The following is a 23,912-nucleotide window of genomic DNA, read 5'->3' on the forward strand; positions in this document are numbered from 1 at the left end:
CTTGGTTGGGAGTTTTTCTTTCAGTACTTTGAATATGTCATCTTGTTCTCTTCTGGCCTCCAGTCTTTCTCCTGAGAAATCTGCCGATAATCTGGGAATTCCCTTGTACATGATGAGTTACCTTTCTCTTGCTGCTTTCAAGATACTCTCTTTGTCTTTGATTTTGACAGTTTGATTATAATGTGTCTTGGTGTAGGCCTCTTTGGGCTCATCTTAGTGGGATTCCTTTCAGCTTCTTGAATTTGGATGTACATTTCCTCAGATTTGGGAAATTTCCAGCTATTATTTCCTCAAATAAGTTATGTTCCCATTTCTTTCTCTCTCTTCTCCTCTGGAACTCTTATAATGCATAATTGGTCCAGTTGATGGTGTTTCATTAAGCTTTCTTCACTTTTCTTCTTGTGTTGTTTTTGTTCCTGTGACTCAATAATTTCCAATGACCTATCTGAGTTCACTGATTCTTTTTTTCTGCTTGTTCAAATCTGCTATTGAACCTCACTAGTGAATTTTTTTTTTTTTTTTGAGACAGAGTTTCACTCTTGTTGCCCGCGCTAAAGTGCAGTGGTACTATCTTGGCTCACTGCAACTTCTGCCTCTTGGATTCAAGCAATTCTCCTGCCTCAGCTTCCCAAGTAGCTGGGATTACAGGTGGCTGCCACCACACCTGGCTAAATTTTTTGTATTTTTAGTAGAGATGGGATTTCACCATGTTGATCAGGCTGGTCTTAAACTCCTGACCTCAGGTGATCCACCTGCCTTGTCCTCCCAAAGTGGTGGGATTACAGGCATAAGGCCCCGTGCCTGGCTGATTTTTTTTTTTTTATACAGACAAGGCTGTATCCGTGTCACAAGGCTGGAGTATGGTGGTGTGATAATAGCTCACTCCAGCCTCAAATTTCTGGATTCAAGCAATCCTACAGCCTCAGTCTCCCAAGTAGCTGGGACAACAGGCATGCAACACCACACCCAGCTAAGTTTTTGATTTTTTTTTTTTTTTTTTTTTGTAGAGATGAGGTCTTGCTATGTTACTTGGGCCAGTCTCAAATCCCGTTCTCAAATGATCCTCTACTTTGGCCTCCCAAAGTGCTTGAGATTACAAGTGTGAGCCACCATACCTAGGTGTGACTTGTTCAGTTCAGTTATTCTTCAGCTCCAGAATTTCTGTTGGGTTCTTTTTTGTAGTTTCTATTTGATTGCTGATATATTCTCTTTCTGTTCATGCATTGTTTTCCTCATTTTATTTAGTTGTCTGTGACCTCTTATAGCCCACTGAGCTTTTTAAAGATAGTTATTTGAATTCTCTGTCAGGCAGTCACAGATCTTCATTTCTTTTGGGTCAGCTTCTGAAGAATTACTGTTTCTTTGCTTGGGCCATTTTTCCTTTTTTTTTTTTTTTTTTTTTTTTCATATGTCCTTTTGTTTTTTACTGGCATTTGGGCATTTGAAAAACAGCCATCTCTCTGTCATTACAGACTAGCTTTATACAAGGAAGGCCTTCACCAATCAGCCCAGTTAGAGAATCAGACTCAAATCTTTTCTGGTAGTGTGTCTTCTCTGGGATTATGCATCTAATTTCCCGATTAGAAAGGCTTGCCAGCTTCTTTTTCAGGAGATTGTAATTTCTTGCTGCCTCTGGTGTCTGTGTGCAGTACTGCAAGTTCTCTGGTGCTGCTACAAGCTGACAAGCCCTTAATTGTTCTCAGCATCCCCTAGGCATTTAAAGTATGCCCTTTAAGTTCACATGCCTTCTAATTTAGAAAAGACAGAAACTAGTCCCTCAGGTGGTCCTCTGAAAAGACAGAAAGTTGAATGTATACATTCTACTTTCTCTTTCCCTCTCAAGGTGGCATGAGAAAGGCTCCCCATGGCCCCCATGGCCCCAGCTTCTCTGATGGCTGTTCTTTAGTCACTTTGGTGCAGACTCCCTGGCTCACCAGGGGTCCTTTGTGGGGTCAAATCTGACAATGGCCCTTCTCTGAGGCTCCTTTGGGAGTACCTGCCTTTGCCTTGGTCCTATCCTCAGAAGTTCTGGCAACTTCTCTTATTTTCCAGTGTTGTTCCTTTTAGAATATATCTTTCTGTCATTTCAGGGGACCTTTGGGAGGTAGAAGAAGTAGATGTACCTGCTTGGTCTACCATCTTAAAATGAAAATCCCTGAGGTTGTTTTCTTAAGAGCCTAATTCCATAACATTTTTTTCAATCTCTGCTCCATTAATCACTTTTATTAATTTGCATTTGGCACGTAATTTGTCTAGTAATCAGCAGAAGATACCTTTTTCAGGGCACTCCTTTTGTTCAGTTGTGGCTGGGATCTGAGTGGAGACAGGTAACTCTGCATACATACCATTGTAGGTATCAGATCTGCTTTTCAGAAGTCTAAGAATTCAACTCTAATTTGCATTTTATGTTTCAGTAGAGACAGGATTGGAGACATATTACTACAAAACACAGCTACTGCTATGGATCATGTCACAAGTTTTCTAGTTTTTGCAAAATAAAATAGTTCTGCTGGCTCTCTGTGCAGCTGGCATGAGAGTCCCAGGGTTTGACAACCCTGCAGTGACCAAAGGTGAGCAATGTGCTAATAGCAGAGCAGGCAGTACTTTACCACTGGCACTGGAAAACATTTAGCTTCTGAGTGCTAATTTTCTCTGGTCCTGTTACTTTTTTTCCCTTTCCCAACTCAGACACCCTATAATCACTGTTTAAGGCATATTGTTGTGGGGAGCCAACTTCTTTGTATTTACTAGTTTTAAAATTCTGCCCATCTCCTCCCCTTCCCCTTCCTCCACCTTCACTGTTTTTCTCCTTTACTTTGTTTAGGATATAATTTTGTGAGTTTTACTGTAAAAGAAGAATCACAATTCTGGTGCATAAAATGTCTTCTTTTTTCATAGACAAGCTCCTTCCACCCCACTATTCATTTTGAGTGTTTTTTTTTTCAAATATGAATAGATTCCTATTTTATCTTAAGTTTTTTTTATTTAAACAAGAAAAAATGACAAAAATGCTTTTTACAGTTTTTTTCTTTCTCAGATTAGTTAGCATAAAGCAGTTCCCAGCCTTGAAACAGAGTGGCTGTATGGAAAATATAAATAATATCCAAAAAATTGACCATTTGAAACACGAGACTATAAATGTTATTTAAGTTTCCAGGCTACAACACAAAAGCTTACTGAACATGATGCTCAACTTGAATTCTGGATCCTGGATAAGAGAAACTGCTAAGAAAGGGGGTGGAGGTGAGGAAGGTCTAATATATCCTTTCCTGACCATAGAGACAATATTGGCTCCTTTCTGCTTCTCTTTACACCACTTCCTTGAAGCAGGACCCCTGCTGTTGGAGCTGATCCTATCCCTGCTGTGTTGTCTTCCCACCTCACTCCCAAGTATTCATTGTTATTTGCCTAGGGGTTAGGGGTAGGGGTGGAGGAGAGCAGGAAAGAACTTGTTAGCAACAACTAATTAAAGTAATTAACCAATATCTGTGAATGGTTGATGCTCCTTAACCTTCCCACTGATGCTTTCACTTTTAATAGAAAATGTGTATCAAAGCAAATAAACCTATAATTGGTGAAATTTCTGGTAGTTTAGCAAAGTGGGGAGAAAATCAGTATGCCAGATTAGAGAAGGTTGGGAAGTTGTTGGTGAAGGCTTCCATCTGAGCACTCTGGCCCTGCATAAGTACTTTCCACATATTTGCAGAATGAGTGAATACAAAGTGATCATTTTTCCCAGCCTTTTTTTTTTTTTTTTTTTTTTTTTTTTTGAGATGGAGTCTCTCGCTCTGTCTCCCAGGCTGGAGTGCAGCAGCATGATCTCAGCTCACTGAAACCTCTGCCTTCCAAGTGCAAGCAATTCCTCTGCCTCAGCCTCCCAAGTAGTTGGGATTACAGGTGCCTGCCACCATGCCTAGCTAATTTTTGTATTTCTAGTGGAGATGGGGTTTCCCCATGTTGTCCAGGCTGGTTGGTCTTGAATTCCTGACTTCAAGTGATCCACCCACCTCAGCCTCCCAAAGTGTTGGGATTACAGGTGTGAGCCACTGCACCCAGCCCACTTTGCCCAGCTTGTTATATTCTTGGACTTCAGTTTTAAAAGCCATATTCTCTGAACTGCAAATTGTCTGGTTTTGTCTGTTTACTGGGCAAATGTGCAGTCAGGACGAGGTGAGTTTAGGAGCCTGGCAGGGCATATGTAATTCACTTATAGGAATCCCTGTGTTCTTTTTTATATAAGTTTTACCCCCATATAAAAGTAATGTATGTCCACTAAAAAGTGAAGATAGACTGCCTATAGTGCCACCATCTAAAGAAAACCATTGTGAAGATGCTATTTTTTTGGAAAATAAACTATAGAGAATTACTCATAAAAGCATGTTGCTATGTAAATGTTTAAAATGGCATCCTGTTTTGATTAATATTGTCTAATCAATATCAACTTTTTTCAATTCATGATAATTTTTTGAACAGTTTACGTGGAAACCATAGCAGCAAAATCTGGGCAACCTTGTTCTGTTACCTAATAGCCAGTCCTGGTTACCAAAGGAGAGTTAATACACCTTCCAGATGCCTTAACATCCAAGGGAAGCATGTCCTTCCTCAGCAGCATATTTTGTAATTCCTGCCAAGACTCTGAGGAAGAGGAAATGGGTACAGATTTATTAGGAGAGATGGAAAGGGGCCATGACTTTGTCATGTCATGTGGGACTCCGGCAACTTAAGGCTACACAGACTCTGAAATACATGGAATGTTTCTTTTTATCTACTAATTTGTTTATTTCTTGTCTAATATTTCCACTGAAGAGATTGTCTTGTATAAAATTATCTCTCAGTATTCTAATGGAATGAAATAATGGTACAGCATAGCGTTTTCTGAATTATTCATGTATTATTTGGAGATTATATCTAGGTTTTTATTAATTCAGTTCAGAATTTTAACATAGGGTATCATCTGGTCCATGCTATATTATCTACTTGTTTTTCTACTCTAGACCCTTAATCAGTATCTTCCAGTGTCATCTTTGGTCATGGCAGTCACATTTACATGAAGGCTGTCTGTCCCTGGTCTATTCTGTCTCTTGTTAATACCAGGCACTGCTTGGCCTGTCCTGGGGTTCTGCTGATTTTCAAGTCTTCTGATTAAATTATTGCTTGTTCTGGCATCATGCTGATTTCCTTCACTAGTTCATGCTTCTCCCAGGAGATATCTGCTTGTTATTTATCCCTCATTCCTCCTTTTGAAAATATCACAGTAAGAAATTCCTTTAATTTTTTTCAGCTGTTCTTTTTCTGTCAGTAATTCAATGCAACATTTCTCAAAGGCTGTTCCATCTCTCTCATTGATTTTCTTAATGCCTTTTAATTATTTCTTTTAAAAATCACAACTTTTAATATTTAGTAACTCATGCTGTCACCACAGAGGCAGCTGTATCCTTTTGATCACTTAGATTTCTGTGGGTGTTGATTCTGGAACACAAGATGATCTGGATTTGGAGAAGCATCAGTAGGTTGAGCCTATACATCTGAACAGCGGGATTACCAATGGAAGCAATACCATTGGCTTAATTATACATCTCATATCATTATGTTATAGAGGACTTCTGTATGATGCTTGTATGAGAAAGAAAAATAATAGCCAGGTTTTAAGTTTTCCATATTATAATGTCCGTGCATAAGGTTACAATCATTGAATTAATCTTTATTGATTATCACGTCATAAAAGAAAATGCACCAAACGCTATTGGGATTAGAGGATCCATGGCACCTTGTTTTTAAGATATATGTACGTTTTATGTAACTCAAACTGAAGTGCAGCACAGGGACATTGGGCAGGGAGTAGAGTGCCTACAAATATTGTATACTGAGATACATTGCTAGAAAAGAGTTTGTGGAAGACTTCAGAATAAACCATTTCTCTATAAAACACTGAGGGTACCATTATGGTATCGGTTTATGGGAATACCTGATTTTAAAAGAATAAACCTGGCTGGATGTGATGGCTCAACACCTGTAATCCCAGCACTTTGGGAGGCTGAAGTGGGTGGAACACCTGAGGTCAGGAGTTTGAGACCAGCCTGACGAACATGGTGAAACCCCCATCTCTACTAAAAAATACAAAAAAAATTAGTTGGGTGTGATGGTGCCTGCCTGTAATCCCAGCTACTCAGGAGACTGAGGCAGGAGAATCGCTTGAACCTGGGAGGCAGAGGTTGCAGTGAGCCGAGATCGTGCCACCACACTCCTCTAGCCTGGGCGACAGAGTGAGACTCGGTCTCAAAAAAAAAAAAGAATTAAAATAAAGTCAGTAAATTATTGAATGAACCACAACAGGGTGGACTCAGTACAATTCATGAGCCTGCTTGGTCTTTGATACTTCACAGGTCAATAGTTAGAAATTACCCAAGATTAATATAAAGGAACCTAGGTTGCTTAGATATCAATTTATTTTCTTGTGTATATGGTCTGATGTATCACATCAACATGTACTCTTTCTTGTTTTCAGCACGCACTCCTGGCTTTAAAGTTTATCCTTGCATTTGCCATACCTGATAAACCACGGCATATCCAGGTGAAACTAGCCAGATTGGAATTTGAGTCTTTGGAGGCACTCAAGCAGCAGGTAAGAGCAGCTGTCCTGAAAATGTATGTATTACTTTAGCAAATGACAGGAGAAATAATTTAGAAGAATCAGTCTCAGCATTTTCTTCAGCCTTGAAGTTACCAGTTTAAATGAATACAGAGGACTCCAGTTTAGGATGACATAACAAAACCAAAATCCTAACAACATGAGCAACAAATAGGTTTAAAGAACTAAACTAAACAAACAAAAATATTCAGGCAATATTAAATAAAGAATAGAGCTAGCATTCCGCAAAAGAACAAGACAGACATCTAAGAATCAACTTGGGGCAGCTCCCCACAAGCTTCCAGGTTTGCCATCTACTGAAACATTAAGTGAAGAGAAGTGAGTGAATAAAATCCTGAATAATAGCTTTCAGAGAGCGAGACAGAATGAGATCAGGTGTGTAGAAGCAGCAAAATTGCCCTGAAAGGAGAAACTGTGTCTCAGTGACTTCCATATTCTACCAGAGACTACAAAAAAGAAAGCCATGCTGGAGTTGACCATTTTGATGATTTTCTGCTTGTAGGAGAGTGGGAGTAGACAGGAGATCCCTAGACGCCTGGAGTATCTCTCACTTGTTATCTTTAGTGCTGCATAGGAATTTAAGCAATGAGAGAATCAGTAAAGCATTGTCATCTGAGGGGACAAGCTCTGGTCAGAACCTGCTGGACAGACACTCTTTCTTTGGCTTCTAAACTACTTTGCATAGGAATATTTTTTCTTATGTTTGGGGAGTTGGGAGAAAAAACGTGAAGAGGACCCACTTAAGATGACCCTTTGATCAAAGCATGAGGGCTGCAAGGGTGGTGCACCAGACAGGGGAACCCCACATCAAACCAATACTTGCCCCTGATGAGGCAGGGTGACTCCAAAAGAGGACTTGTGATAAGAATGTGGAAAAGAGGATGAACCTGGGCCAACTAGCTATAGCTGTGCTCGTGTTTGCCACACAGTAGGTGACAAGACTAAGTTACCTGCATTCCTAGAGGTTGGGCAGGTTCACTTTTGGCATGTGGGCTAGCCAGTGTGTCTATATGTTAAACCAGAACCCACCATCATGCCCAATAATGAAACTCCAGAGCATTCCCAGCAATGGCAGGAAACCCATCATCACCACTGACAGCTAGTATTCTTCTAGAGGTACTAACCAATGCAGTTGTATAAGAGGAAGAGAAGTTCAAGTAGAAGAGGCAAGCTTATTACTTGAAAATTAGAGGATTAGGCTGGGTGCAGTGGCTCACACCTGTAATCCCAGCACTTTGGGAGGCCGAGGTGGGTAGATGCCTTGAGCCCAGGAGTTTAAGACCAACCTGGGCAACATGGTGAAACCCTGTCTCAACAAAAAAATACAAAAATTAGCCAGGCGTGGTGGTGCACGCCTATAGTAACAGCTACTTGGGAGGCTGAGCTGGGAGAATTGCTTGAGCCTAGGAGGTCGAGGCTGTAATGAGCCATGATTACGCCACTGCACTCCCACCTGGGTGACAGAGTGAGACCTTGTCTCAAAAAAAAAGAAAGAAAAGAAAAGAGAAAATTAGAGGATTATATAGCTAAAAAATTATTAAAAATAGGAAAATTTGGTAAGGAAGCAAGTTACGAAGTTTATCTAAAATCGTGTTTCTTTTCACAAGAAATAATCAGTTAGAAAATATTTTTGATGAAAAATTTACATTTACAGAAGGAACCAAAATGTAAAAACTTAGGTGGTAATTTATGGAAACAATATAGATAACTTATAGGACAAATGTTTTTAAACATTACTGGGATCAAAAGATTCAATCTTGTAAATATCCAATGCCAATTCAATATATCAAAATAAACATCCGAGAATAGCAAGGAAACTTCTGATAAAGAAGAAATTGGGACTGTCACTCTGTCAGATATTAAAATGTATTCTGAATAGTACAATAATTATAATTAAATACATTTTAAATTAGTGAAGAAATGGAAAAATCAGTGGAATAGAGAGCATTGAGTTCATAAATGGACCCAAATAAAACTGGGGATTTCATTTGTGGTAAAAGTGGCATTTTATGTCAGTGGAAAAAAGAAGGATTTTTTGTTACACAGCTTGATGGCAAACAGCTGTTTGGGAAAATTATTATACTTTATTTTAACTCATTCCTTGTGAACTTCCCTACCACCACAAAATTCAAGGTTGACAGATTTAAATGTAAAAAATGTAAGCCATAAGAAGTCTATTAAAAGTCTGGGTATATCTTTTAGTGGGAAATGCCTTCCCAATCAAGACATAAAACCCAAAAATCATTTTAAAAAATGATAAAATACATGAAAAATGAAAACTTATGTATGACAGAAATAAGCAGACTCAAAAGATAAATGGGACAAACTGGAAAAATATTTTTGTATATAACGAAGTCAATATCTTTTAATTCAAAAAAAGTTTCCACAAATCTATAAAAAATGACAATACAGTAATGAAAGGATAACATATGAAGAGATGCTCAACCTCATTCAAAATTAAAGAAATATAAATTTAAACACCAGTGAAATACCACATTTCACATGTTCTATTGGATTATGTCATGATAGCCTGTCCTCATTGGATTTGGGAAATGGACATTCTTTTATATATACCTGACAGAAGTGTAAATTGGTTCAGTCTTTCTAGAATTGCAGTTGAATTTAATTTCAATTACTCTGCAACACAAACCAAATCTTACTAGGGTAACGGTTGTATCTGAAAATTGTACCAAAATTTAATCATTGAAACATTTTTATTAGCAAAAATCTGGAGATAACTAAATTCCTCAATAGAAGAATGATTAAATAAATTATTGTATATCTACACATAAAATTCCAGTAACCTGCTTTTTTCAAAAAGATCTGTCTATGCTTATGCATACACATACACACTGCCTACATTTTTGCGGCTATTGAATTTATGATTAAAAGATTTTAGGTGTCAGTTTAAAAATGTGTGAGAGGGCATAAGCATCTAAAAACTTTAAGAGGTATGTAAGAAAAAAAGTTTAATGTATAGCCGTGTCTCTGGAAGAGTTTTAGTTAATCAGATTTCTCCATTGATTACATTTCTGGTGACATTTTGTAGATGGGGGTAGGCAACTTCCTGGCTCGTGCATACACATCTTAACTCCAGGTCAAGGAAGAACCATGCTTCATGTTACTCAGGATTTCATGGTGTATCTATACAATAAATTTTATGGTCTGTCTAGACCATAAAATTCCGTGTATTTGCTTTTTTAAAAAAGATCTGCTTTTGAAAAAATCACTCAGGATTTATGTTACTAAAGTTTGCCTAAAAAGGAAAGGATTTTTATTGAGAGAATGAAATTAGAACTCGTTCCCTATGAACCTCCCTCACCACCACCAAATTCAACATATTATTAATATGTCTCATGTTACTAAATACATTTCCCTAAAACTCCAAATGCAGGACCGTTATATTTGCCATTGAGGGTGTCATGGACACGTGTTTACTATGGATATGGCTAAATGACCTCTCAAGTCATCTCAGCTCTTAGATTCCCGTATCTTTAGGTACACTTTACCTGACAGTGTGGCAAAGCCCCAATTCCAGATTTATTCACACGCATCTTCTTTGAGAAATGAAACACTGACCAAAACACTATCTCATACAAGTTGAGTATCCCTTATCCAAAGTGCTTAGGACCAGAAATGTTTTAGATTTTGAATTTTGTTTCAGATTTTTGAATATTTGTATTGTATTTACTGCTGAGCATTCCTAATGGGAAAATCTGAAATCTGAACTGCTCCAGTGAGCTTTTTTTTTTTTTTTTTTTTTTTTTTTTTTTTTTTTGGCGTTCACAAAGTTTCGGGATTTTGGAGTATTTCAGATTTTCACATTAGGGATGCTCGACCTGTATTAGTTAGAAAGAAGAAAAAAGTCTGAAAGATGTTATGTCTCTTTGAGATTTTTTTCTCCTGAGGACATAGATCTGATTCTGTGGTTAAAATCACCTTGTAAGGAAAGGTGATTCTGGAGGGACAGATGTCTAACAGGTTCCATTCAGTATACTTATTTAATGCTTTCTAATAGGACTTACATAGCTTGCCCTGAGGGTGATTTTTAAATTTGTACATGAGCAGCTCTAATGTCTCTGATCCATCAAGTGGGCAGACAGCAATGATGAATGTTGTCAGGCTCTCTTAGGGCCTTGCAAACCCAGAAGTGTTCTCCCTCCCTGTCTCCACTAGATTTTTTTCTTTTAATTATCAATCTGAGAATAAAAGGCTCAGGGTTGGCTGGGTGCAGTGGCTCACACCTGTAATCCCAGCACTTTGGGAGGCCAAAGCGGGTGGATCAGTTGAGGTCAGGAGTTCGAGACCAGCCCAGCCAACATGGTAAAACCCCATCTCTACTAAAAATACAAAAATTAGCTGGATGTGGTGGCACACGCCTGTAATTCCAGCTACTCGGGAGGCTGAGGCACAAGAATCGCTTGAATCTGGAAGGCGGAGGTTGCAGTGAGCCGAGATCACGCTTCTGCACTCCAGGCTGGGTAACAGAGTCAGACTCTGTCTCAAAAAAAAAAAAAAAAAAAGGTTCAGGGTAAAAGTTGGACTGAAGATACTGTATATAACAACTGCCTCTCACTCTCTTTCACTGACTCAAGGCTTTGCTGTATGGTTGACACTGCTACATGGGCCACCCAAGTTTGTGCCACCATCCAGGAGAGACAAACATTTTAATCACAATTCCTGTTTAGTCTCACTGCCCAGGAGGTCCTAGAAGGTACAAAAGGTCACCTACTTTTCAGAAACTCAAAAAATTAACTGGCCATGACTTCAGTTTACCTGCTGAACTAGTGCCATTTCTAGGATGTAGAATATGTTTCTCATTTTTCTTTAACCTGACATTTAGCTATCTCCTTTGTAACTATAAGTAGCCTCAACTCACTGGGCTCCTCCCATGTAACAAAAGCAGAGAGAGCTTCCGTCAGGTACCCTGGTCAGTGGGCCCAGATCAGAAATTGAGTTATTGAAAACACATTTGGGTGAAGTCTCACTATTAAGTAACCAGACATTGATAGTAAGTTTATCAGTAGAAAGTATTACTTATGGATAGTTACGATGTTTAATTTAGACCTGAATTGCTAACCAGACATTGATAGTAAGCTTATCAGTAGAAATTATTCCTTATGGATACTTACTATGTTTAATTTATACCTGAATTGCTACTTTTCAACTCAAGTATTATTTTATGGGCAAAATATGATTGAGAAATTTAAGTCATCAGGCAGTCCTTAAATAGGATTGTGCATTTTACATGTAAACCTTGTGAAAAACACATGTACCTAGACCCTATGCCTTAGAGATTCTTATTCCCTAAATCAAAGGTGGGACCCAAGGACCTACATTTTTTAAAAACCCTCCTGTGTCTCCACCTCACTTTTATCAATCCCCACTCCCCAGCAAAGATAGATTCCCAAGCATGGCCAGGTGAGTGCCAAGAACAAGCAAGTTTGGGGCCACCTTGTGCCACCTGTGGACAAGTCAGGTGGCCTCTTTGCATCTCAGGGTTTTTTTGATTGTTTTTTTTGTGTTTTTTTCCCCTCATAAAATGAAAGACTAGATTCCCCAGTCTGTGGGAAGGCCCAAGAAATCTCCTTTTTAAACCAGCATATCAAGTGATTCTAATGCAGGGCCCTAGGATCCCATTTGGAGACGTGCTCTGTGGATTCAGTTATTCCTCTCAGCTTGTGACAGGAGGAGTGGTGGTGGATTGCCGAAATGAATGTGGGAAGGAAATGTACTGAAAACAGATCTTTTTTGGTATCGAATAGGAAGCTATGTGGTATTTCTAAATATATAGGCAAATTAGACATACTTGAAGGTGAGAGGCAAACTGAGGAAAATAAAATAGTTTACTTTGCAAAGGGCATTTTCAAATGATTAGGCTTCATTTGACTGAAACCTTTACAGAGAATTCTAGACAGTAAATATCATCCTAGTGATGCCCTTTTATTTCTCTTCAAATTGATTTATTCATCTCTTAGTCATTTTAAGATCCAATTAAAAATAGAAAGGATTCTAATGCAGGAACCATTTGATAACTCCGTGGCCTGGAGCACAAGGACAACATCCACTTAACCTGCTTCTGGGCAGCCAGCCCTCCTGGGAGCCCAGAACACAAACAGAAGCCAGGGAGCAGGGCTGGCTGCCTAGAGCCTTTGAGAAAGAAAACAGCTTCAGGAATCAGTTAAATGAACAAGAGAAGGACTTTAAGGAGACACTACTAATTATAGCTCTCAGGGGCCTCAAATTAGGTGTAGGACCCTTAACTAGACAGGCCAACTCCGCCAGGCTTTATCAAATAGTGTCTTTGTTTTTTAGAGTTAAGTGTATTTAAATTTAGTTATGTTAACGGAAAAACCAAACTCTGTAAGATATTTAAAGAGGTTTACTCTAAGCCAGTATGAGTGACCATAGCCCCAGGGAACAGTCTCGAGTCCTGAGAAAGTGCCCAAGACAGTCAGATTACAGTTTGGCTTAATCATACATTTTAGGGAGACAGAAGTTATAGAGAAAGACATAAATAAATACATGTGAGGTATAGATTGATGCGATGTGAAAGGTGTGGGGGCAGGGACGGGCTAGGCTTATAGGTCATAGGTGGATTCAAATTGGCAATTGGTTGAAAGAGTCAAGCTTCGTCTAAAGACCTGAAGGCAGTAGAAGAAAATGCCTGAATTAAGATAAGGGGGTTTGTGGAAGCCAAGGTTCTCGTTGGGTAGGTGGTAGCACCCTTCAGAGGGAATGCATGGTAAGTGTTTCTTCAGACCTTAAGAGGCATCAGACTCTTTGGTTCATCTCTCCTACATACAGGAAAGGACTGGCTGGCTGTATTAATGGATATTCTCTACAGATTCAGATTTTCCCCACAAGAGATAGTATTGTGGAACCATTTCAAAATATGTCAAAGAAATATATTGTGGGGTAAAATATTTGATTTCCTTTGGAGTCTGCTATCTGTCATGTGATGCTGTACCGCAGTCAGGTTGCAATTTGATATCTTACTGCCACAAAGGGTCTGTTTTGACAGTCTAATGATCTCTATTTTAATGTTAATGCTGGTGGTCATTTGTACCTAAATTCCAAAAGGGAGATGTATAATGAGGCCTGTCCGACCTCCCTGTCATGGCTGAGAATTCAGCGTTCCAGGTTTCTCTGAGATCCCCTTGGCCCAGGGGAGGGGGGTCCATTCTGTTACTTGGGGGGCTTAGGATTTTATTTTTGGTCTATATTTAAGTATTCAGTTTTAAATTGATAGGTTTTTTTCAACATGTGAACTTCTTCCCTAGCGCTCCATTTGTGCTGTCAAGTTAAGGTAAATATAGGCTGGGTGCAGTGGCTCACGTCTGTAATCCTAGCACTTTAGGAGACCAAGGCAGACAGATAGCTTGAGACCAGCCTGGGCAACATGGCAACACCTCATCTCTATTAAAAAAAAAAAAAAAAAGTTATAGTAAATATATAAGCATTTTAATGGAAACTGTAAAATTTCAGCCTAGAATTAAGGTGCCAAAGTATTTGACTATTGAATAGGTAATCGCATATCAATCTGCCAACATCTAGTTCAGAATGAAATGTTAAATCCAAATAAAGAATTAGCCTCTAACAAAGCCACCAGCCACCAGTGCCAGAGCCATAGTTCTTAGGAAGGGGTGGTCTACTTCCCAGGGCCACGAGTCAGGTCTAGGCCCAGTAAAAAGTACAAAAGTATATGGTATATCTGTCATTTGGGTGACCTGTCTGAGCCTGCCTCTCCCTTTCTTCTTTTGTTGGAAGGTTTGTCTTCCAACCCTGTAACTGCCCAAAGGGTTCATTTCACCCACTGTTCAGATAGAGCCAATTTATCAAGACAGGAGAATTGCACTAGAGAACTAGTTTAATTCATGCAGAGCAGGTTGAACATGAGAGCAGAGTTTTATTATTACTCAAATCAGTCTCCCCAAAAATTCAGACTAGAGTTTTTCAAGGATAGTTTGGCAGGTAGGGGGCCAGGGAGTGGGGAGTACTGACTGATTGGATCAGAAATGAAATCACAGTGAGTCAAAGCTGTCTTCTTCAGCTGAGTCAGTTCCTGGGTGAGGGCCACAGGACTGGCTGGTGAATCTGGTAGAGCCATCAGTCCTCAGAAATGTGAAAACTGGAAAAGACATCTTAAAAGACCGATCTTAGGTTCTGCATGTGATCTGCAAGAGTAACTAGGGAAGTTGCAAGTCTTGTGGCCAATTCGTTAGTTTTATAAAAGTGGTCTGGCTCCCAGGCAGGAAAGGAGTTTGTTTCAGGAGAGGACTTTTATCATCTTTGATTCAAAGTTAAACTATAAACTGAATTTCTTCCAAGGTTAGTTTGGCCTTTGCCTAGGAATGAGCACGGGCAGCTAGCTTAGAGGTTGGAAGTAAGATAGAGTTGGCTAGATCAGATCCCCTTCACTGTCATAACTTTCTCACTGTTAACGACTTTTGCAAAGGAGGTTTCAGCCCTGTGTAGCTGCAGAGCAAGTAACGTGACCTTCCTGTATTAGAGTTCCCCCAACACTCAAACGGGGCAAAGTCAGAATGAGACTGGAATAAGGCAATGTGAGTAAGACCCATTATGGAGCAGTGTGCTGGGGGAATGAGGATGATGAGGGAGGAGGAGGACTACCTCATGCAGTTGCTGGGTGAACTCAACAAGGGATTCTAGGATAAAATCGTACCGTAACATCAGATTTGCCTGGAGAGTCAGAATTCTACCTTTGTGGCAGTCCCACCTATTTTCATGACTGAACACAGCTGGGCTGTAATAGCAATGAGGTAGTAACAGCTGACATGTAGTGTGTGAGAACATGAGCCAGGCACTGTTCTAAACCTTCTGCATGTGCCAGTGTCTCTTCAGAACAGCTCTCCAGGGTAGGGTCTGTTAGCCATTTGCAGGTAATTTTTTGCATAGTAAATTTCTCTCCAATTGATAAAATGATAACCTCCTTTAAAGATACTGAATGCATGAATAAATACTGGCTCCTCTGCACCTTTTGGGTATAGCAAGATTCCCAAGCACCCCTGCTACTTTGTAACTCTGACCACCAGTATACCTGCCCTCTGCTGTCAGCTTCACAGACCCCACCTCCTGGAGAAAGCCGCCTCCCATTGAGTAACAGGAGCCTGGTACCCATTTCTTTTCATTTGCCCCACTATAGTTGGTTCTGTTTCAGTCTTCCTTGTGAGCTGCGAGGTCCCCAAGGACCAGGTGACAACTCACTCACCGCTGAGTCCCCTCACCCAGCACAGGGCCTGGTGCCCAATAGGCTCTGAATAAATATCCACTTCATCAAACTGAGTTTGTTGACTCATGTGTAATTCACAAGCCAATATATTAAATAAATAAGGACAAATTATGTCCTTGGACAAAAAAAGAAGAGTCTTAAAATAGATACTCTGGCAGAAATGGAAACAGGTCATGTGCCTTTCTGGGATCACTGGGGAAGAGAACACATTCTGAAGAGTTACATGTGGACACTTTAGAAGGACCACATACCTTGCCTTGATAAAGTTCAAATCCTTTTTTTATTTTTTCCCCAAAAATATTGACTGTGATTGACATCAGTAACAAGAGTAGCTCCCCAAGACTGTAAAATAACCCCAAATCAAGCAAGGAAGAATTCTAAAATAGTTTATCTTTTACACTTGTACTTGTTAGCTAGAAAACTAATTCAGGCTCTGGAGCAATCCTCCTTTAACCACTGATAGGTGAACGTTTTCCCCCTGTATTTTCTGTTTTCACCAGAGAAAAATTTCTTTAAAGTGCACAGAGTCATCCAGACAGTAAAATAAAACTACAGCTCTTCTGATCATTGTCTTCCTCAGTAAACAATGTATGTAAATGGCTACTTATATCATTGATTTTCTAAGCAAACTTTAAAATTGATATATCTTAATATTCCCCATAGATGTAAGAAACGGCCAAATCAGAAGCAGATTTATTTTTTCTTATGAAAACTACCGAATAGGCTGTGAAATGGAATAAAATGTAGCATTTTTCGAGTCACGCTATTGATAGATTGGAAGCAGTGTGGTAAGAGGGGGCCTGGAAGCACAAGTCCATTCCACAGAGAAAGGCCTTGGGGTCACTGTGCTGTAGAAGTGATGGCCATGTGCTTGGGACCATGTTCACAGATGTCATTCAAATGTGTTTGCATTGGTAAAGAAAAAACTTGCCTCATAATAAATTCTAGAGATTTCAGAATGCTTAAAACTATATTTAAAAACAACAAAAAAGGCTGGGCGTGGTGGCTCACGCCTATAATCCTAGCACTTTGGGAGGCTGAGGCAGGCGGACCACTAGGTCAGGAGTTCAAGACCAGCCTCACCAACGTGGTGAAACCCCATCTCAACTAAAAATACAAAAATTAGCCGGGCATGGTGGCACACACCTGTAATCCCAGCTACTCAGGAGGCTGAGGCAGGAGAGTCGCTTGAACCGTTGAGGCAGAGGTTGCAGTGAGCCGAGATCGCACACTGCACTGCAGCCTGGGTGGCAGAACAAGACTCCGTCTCAAAAAACAACAACAACAAAAAAGGGATGTATTCTTTTTTAAAGTTAGAGTTCCAATCTCATATTCTGTATTAGATTAATAATTGCATTGCCATGATGGTCAACATATGTGAGAGCAGCTCTTCCTTTTGCAGGTAAATGCCTAGGATTGACTTATACATCCATTTATTTACTTTTTATTAAATGTTTTAGGAAATTAAAAGATTATACTGTTAGATGAAAAAGTTATGAAGATGGAGGTAGCGATGTGTTTAATACTACTGGACACCTGATAGTAGTTAAGATGGTAGATTTTATGTTATGTGTATTTTACCACAAGAAATTTTTTTTTTTTTTTTTTTGAGACATGGTCTTATTCTGTCACTCAGGCTGGAGTGCAGTGGCAAGATCACAGCTCACTACAGCCTTGACCTCCAGGTTCAAACAATCCTGCTTCCTCAGCCTACCAAGTAGCTGGAACTACCAGCGTTAGCTACCACACCTGGCTAATATTTTGTATTTTTCTGTATATTTATAGTAGAGACAGGGTCTTGCCATGTTGCCCAGGCTGGTTTCGAACTCCTGGAGTCAAGTGATCTGCCCACCTGGGCCTCCTAAAGTGCTGGGATTATAGGCATGAGCCATCACGCCCAATTTTTTTCTTTATTTTTTGAGACAGGGTGTCACTTTGTCACCCAGGCTGGAATGCAGTGGAATGCATGCTCACTGCAGCCTCGACCTCCCAGGCTCAAGTGATCTTGCTGCCTCAGTCCCCCAAGTAGCTGGGACTACAGGCGTGCACCACCATCCCCAGCTAATTATTATTTTTATTTTTATTTTTTGTAGAAACAGGGTTTCACCATGTTCCCTAGGCTGGTCTAGATCTTCTGAGCTCAAGCAAGTCACCCACATTGGCCTCCCAAAGTGCTGGGATTACAAGTGTGAGCCACCGCTCCCAGCCCTGGCCAGTTCTTTCTTTGAGACAGTCTCGCTCTGTCATCTACCCTGGAGTGTGGTGGTGCAATCTCAGTTCACTGCAACTTCCATCTCCTGGATTCAAGTGATTCTCCCACCTCAGCCTCCCGAGTAGCTGGGACTACAGGTGTGTGCCACCATGCCCGGGTAATTTTTGTATTTTTAGCAGAGACAGAGTTTCTCCATGTTGGCCAGGCTGGTCTCAAACTCTTGACCTCAAGTGATCCATCCATTTTGGCTTCCCAAAGTGCTGGGATTACAGGTGTGAGCCACTGTGCTTGGCCCTCGACCAATTCTTTTTAAAAGATTATGCTGTTGGCATCATCGAATTTAAAGATATTGGTCTATGACTACCAGACAAGCTTTTTGGAAGCAGGATTACTTCAGAAATAATAGATTTATAATCATTGAATGAAGGAGTCATTAAGTGAACATCATTAGGGTCAAAGTCCCATCCCTTTGTGCCTTTTTTCTATTAAGTGCTAATCCTTTGACTTTGAAATTATCATCTGTGTGTTACAGTTGGGTATTAGATTCAGGAAACTATTATTAAATATTTAATATATTTTCCTACACCAAAAGTGTAGGAAACCACACTTTAAAAAAAAACTTTTGTTTTTAATTATTGGTAAATTGCTAAAATAGGAAATTTTTTGTTTACTATAACAAACAGCATTCCTTTCCTTTTTCTTTTTTCTTTGCCTTTGCTTTTTCTTTTTGTTTTTGTTTTTCTTTTTCTTTTTCTTTTTTGAGACAGAGTCTGGCTCTGTTGCCCAGGCAGGAGTACAGCGGCATGTTCACAGCTCACTGCAACCTGCAACCTCTGCCTCCTGGGCTCAAGCCATCCTCCCATCTCAGCCTCCCCAGTATCTGGGACTACAGGTGTGCGCCACCATGACAGACTAATTTTTGTATTTTTTGTAGAGACAGGGTTTCACCATGTTGCCCAGGCTAGTCTCAAACTCCTGGGCTCAAGCAATCCACCCTCCTCAGCCTCTCAAAGTGTTGGGATTACAGGCGTGAGCCATTGTGCCCGGCCCGGTATTATTTTTCACTTGATTTCTAGTGCTATGGGGTCTCAGGAATATGACTGAATATTACATTATGTAATGAACATAGATCAGAGAAATTGGGCTGAAATATATTAGTGATTGATAGGCTAGGAAATTTAGACTTTTAAAGTAAAGCCCTAAGAGCAACACATTTGCTCATTTGTCTCTTTCCCTTAAGAATAGAATGTAGAAAACAAGAAATGTTTGGATTTAAGAACTCTTTGAAATACTACCTAAAGGAAAATAATCACTTCATAAAGAAATAATGCTTATGAGAACATAAATAGTAATATAATTAACTCATATGAAACTCAAAATGAAAATACATGTATTAAAGTTCAGCAATAGCTGGGTACAGTAGCTCACGCCTGTCATCCCAACACTTTGGGAGGCCCAGGCGGGTGAATTGCTTGAAGTCAGGAGTTCAAGACCAGCCTGGCCAACATGGTGAAACCCCATCTCTACAAAAATATAAAGAATTAGCCAGCTGTGGTGACACATGGCTGTAGTCCTAGCTACTGAGGAGGCTGAGGCAGGAGAATTACTTGAACCCAGGAGGCGGAGGTTGCAGTGAGCCGAGACCACAGTCCAGCCTGGGCAACAGAGCAAGACTCCATCTCAAAAATAAAATAAAATTCTGCAACAAATACTAATTGAATACATCTATGATTGAAACACAAAAATATATCAGAAGTTCTCTGCATCATGTAACTGTCCAATGTTAGAGTTGAAAAATTCTATAGAAATCATCTTGTTGGGAATCCTGACTTTATAGATTAAGGAATGGATCTCCAGCTGTGGTTGTCAGCTTCTAAGATGGCCTGCAGTGATCCCTGCTGCCTAGTATTTATGCCCTTGTGGAGTCCTCTCCCACTTTGTATCTTGATTGGTCTGTGGATCAGTAGAATACTGCAGACATGGTGTTATGTTTCTTCTGAGGCCAGGTCATTAAAAAACATGATGGCTTTTGCCTTCTGCCTCTTGAATCACTCTTCCTCTTGCGAAGCTAGCTTCCATGTTGTGAGGACACTCAGCCAGCCAGTGTAGAAGCCTACATGACTAGGAACATGGCCTATTGCCAATAACCATGGGAGCAAGTGATCTTGGAAACAGATTCTCTGGGCTAGAAGTTGGCAAACTTTTTCTGTAAAGGGCCAGATAGTAAACACTTTAGGCATGTGGGCCATCCAGTCTCTATCACAGCTATTTAGTTCTGCTGCTGTAATGCAAAAGCAGTCATAGACATATGTAAATGAAAGAGAGTAGCTGTGTTCCAGTAAAACTTTGTTTACCAAACAGGCTGTGGGCCAGTTTTGTCTTAGGGACCTATTGCCATTCCCTTCTTTAGCCTTAGCTAATCCTTTGAATGACTGCAGTTCCTGCCTACATCCTGACTATAGCTATGAGAGACTGAGCCAGAGCCACCCAGCTGCTTCCAAATTCCTGATGCACAGGAAGTGTGAGATGATAAATGCTTGTTCTAAACCACTAAGTTTTGGGATAATTTGTTACACAATAATAGATAACCAACGCATCAACAATCCAGGAATGGAGGCTGGGTGACAAATGAACTGTTTGGTTATGAGTTGATCATTGTTCAAGCCAGGTGATAAGTAAGTGGGGGTTCATTATTCTTTCTACTTTTGTATAATAAAATGGAAAAAGAAAAGGAAATTGGTCACTAAGAAGGATATGTGATTTGTCTAAAATCAGACCTTCAGCACCTTGAAAAAGCCCATGCTGCACACCCAGGTCTCTGGCCTAAAGTCTCATGTTCTCTTGGCTACCTCTCCCTGCCTAAGTTACAGCCAATAAAGATCTAGCCCTTTGGCTAAGTTTTCCTTCCAGTTGTTTGTCTGTCTGTTTTAGTTTGGTTTTTTGTTTTGAGAAAGAGTCTCACCCTGTCGCCCAGGCTGGAGTACAGTAGCACTATCTCGGGTCACTGCAACCTCTGCCCCCCGGGTTCAGATGGTTCTCCTGCCTCAGCCTCCCGAGCAGCTGGGATTACAGGTGCCCGCCACCACGCCCAGCTAATTTTTGTATTTTTAGTAGAGATGGAGTTTCCCCATGTTGGCCAGGCCGGTCTTGAACTCCTGACCTCGTGATCCGTCCGCCGCCTCCCAAAGTGTTGGGATTACAGGCGTAAGCGGCTACTCCCAGCCTTCCTTACAATTCTTTACCACCTTAGTACCTCCAGTTTAACATCCAAGACAGTTCTTTGGACTTTGATATCATTGCTGTTATCGAACCATCCTCGAAGCCTCTTTAGACCATAGACTGTAAGCTTAGAGCTGAGGGAGGGAGCTTGGTGAAACAAAAACCCTTCTGGTGCCATTTCCAATTTCAATGGGAATGTATGGAATTGAACCTCCATGTGACCTGAAATAAAATAATATCTAACATTTATTTAATTTTGCTGTTCATAGAGTACTAGCAATCCATTATCTTTGTTAATCTTCACACAGCCTATAAGAATAGACCTGTCAGGTCGCAACATAGCAGTTTATGTTTGACTTTAAATAAAAGCACTGTTGAAGTGGCTACATTGTGTGGGGTAAATACCTCGGGTTCATCGTCTGGCACCAAGAAAATTTAGGACACGAACACACACGTTTAGGAGTGGAGGTTTAATAGGCAGAAGAAAGAGAAAGAAAGAGAAAGGAAAACAGGAAGAAAGAGAAAGGAAAACAACTCTCTCTCTAGTAAAAGAGAGGGGACTTCCGAGAGGAAAAGGCCAGCCGGCAGTGGATGCGCAGGACTTTATCGTCTGGCTTGAGGAGGCAGTGTCTGATTTAGGTAGGGCTCACAGATTGGTTCAGTCAGGTGTGACAATTGCATAGCCGTGGGGAAGGCTGATGGCCCCACCCTAATCTTATTATGCATATGAACTTTCCCCTTGGCCAGCGCCGTCTTGTCTCCTTCTTACTACACATGTGGTTGGCAGAGAAGGGAAGATGGAGCCACCATTTTGAACATGTCTAGTCCCAGGTAGTTCTTTCCTTCTGGCGTTTACCCGTGCAAGCTCCCAGCTTGCTTGTCTTTGTCTGCAGCTCAGCTTTACAGGCTGCTCTTGAGCTGCTTTTCATTAAAAGGAAAACCTTACCAAGGACTTCTGTACCCTCACTATCTGCCTAAGTAATTTCTTCTTAACTCCTGTATCACTGTGTGAAGGTGCCTAGCACAGTGTTGGACACATAGCTTCTAAATTAGAGTTTACCTTCCTTTTAAAATCCCATTGAAATTGGAAATGACACCAGAGGGGTTTTTGTTGGCATAAATAAGTTAATGAGGTGATTGTTAGGTACACAGAATGGATGTTTGAAATAACTCATCTTTTGATCCATTGCATAGACCAAATGGACTTTCCTCCCCAGGATGGTTGATGATTGACAATAATCTCTAAACTTGGATGGGGGATCCTGTGGATTTTCAGGATAACCAATACTAAATCAGATTTAGTATTGGGTTCTGACTATGTCGTGTTTTCTGGGTGTTTAACCAGATGTCCTTGGTAATTCCATTTACAAATGAGATAAAATTATATGAACAAGGCCTCACAAGTAAGTAGTGGGAGAGCAAAAGGCAAAATATCAGACCTGCTAAAATGCCACTGAACTGTGAATTTTAGTTGACAAATACATCTTCTCTTCCTTTTCTTTTCAGAATTCTGTTTAATGTTGTATTTTCCTATTAATAAAAATATGGTTGAGAACAAGTAAATTTTTCCTCCATAAATTTTTGAGTTTTGTATTTTTATTTTTGATGGCTATTCTTTTAGATAGAATCTACAAGGCAGTTATTATCTGCCAACTAACTGTTATCAAGAGTATAACTAACCATTTGATCTCTCTCCCAAACCAGTTTGGAAAGAATCTTATATTATTTGTTATTAGGAAAATAATTGGATCTCAGGATTCTCCCCAGTTCTTCATCCAAGTTGCTTTAATTAGTGTATGCATAGATTTGTAGACACTTTTTGTTTGAATATTTTTGAAAAAAGATAGGCATATTTTAAATTTGCAAGTCTGGTTTTAGTCACAGGCATAAGAGAAAATGAACTGCCAAATGTCTGGAAGATACAACTCCAACCCCTCTACTTTCATATGTGAGAAATATTGTTTTGATTAGAGATAGAATAAATCCAGGTTGACTTTTTTTTTTTTTTAACTTCTTGGACTAATGAGTTCACTTTTTAAAGTGTCTGTTGTGGAAAACCATCTTTAACAACATCAGCCTAGGTTATTTAAACTTTATCCAGGATATCTGTCCACAAATCACTTCTATGAGAATGATGTGTGATTTCACAGTTATAACCAGGGAAACTCTCTAAAGAATTGTCATTTTTTGGCCAGGCACGGTGGCTCATGCCTGTAATCCCAGCACTTTGGGAGGCCAAAGCAGGCAGATCTCTTGAGGTCAGGAGTTCGTGACCAGCCTGGCCAACATGGTGAAACCCCATCTCTACTAAAAATACAAAAATTAGCTAGGCATGGTGGTGCGTACCTGTAATCCCAGCTACTTGGGAGGCTGAGGCAGGAGAATCGCTTGAACCCAGGAGGTGGAGGTTGCAGTGAGCTGAGATTGGGCCATAGCACTCCAGCGTGGGTAACAGAGCAAGACTCCATCTCTAAAAAAAAAAAAGAAAAGAAAGAAAGAAAGAAAGAAAAAATAAGAACTGTCATTTTAATTCACAGTCTGTACTAAAACATTAGCCTTTAAGTGAAGCATTTTGGTTT

General features: G+C 40.1%; 1 protein-coding gene across 2 annotated transcripts in view; it reads left to right on the plus strand.

The window, feature by feature from the left end:
* The window catches only part of ANO10 (anoctamin 10), a 243,948-nt gene that overhangs the window by 171,999 nt on the left and 48,037 nt on the right, over window positions 1–23,912 (plus strand). For both annotated transcript variants that reach the window (XM_007983848.3, XM_007983847.3), the window contains exon 12: window positions 6,506–6,622. In XM_007983848.3, the coding sequence (XP_007982039.1) occupies window positions 6,506–6,622 (117 nt within the window). The remainder of the gene's footprint in view (window positions 1–6,505; window positions 6,623–23,912) is intronic.

The sequence above is a fragment of the Chlorocebus sabaeus genome, chromosome 22 (assembly GCF_047675955.1).
Source record: "Chlorocebus sabaeus isolate Y175 chromosome 22, mChlSab1.0.hap1, whole genome shotgun sequence".
In the NCBI taxonomy this organism is placed as follows: Eukaryota; Metazoa; Chordata; class Mammalia; order Primates; family Cercopithecidae; genus Chlorocebus; species Chlorocebus sabaeus.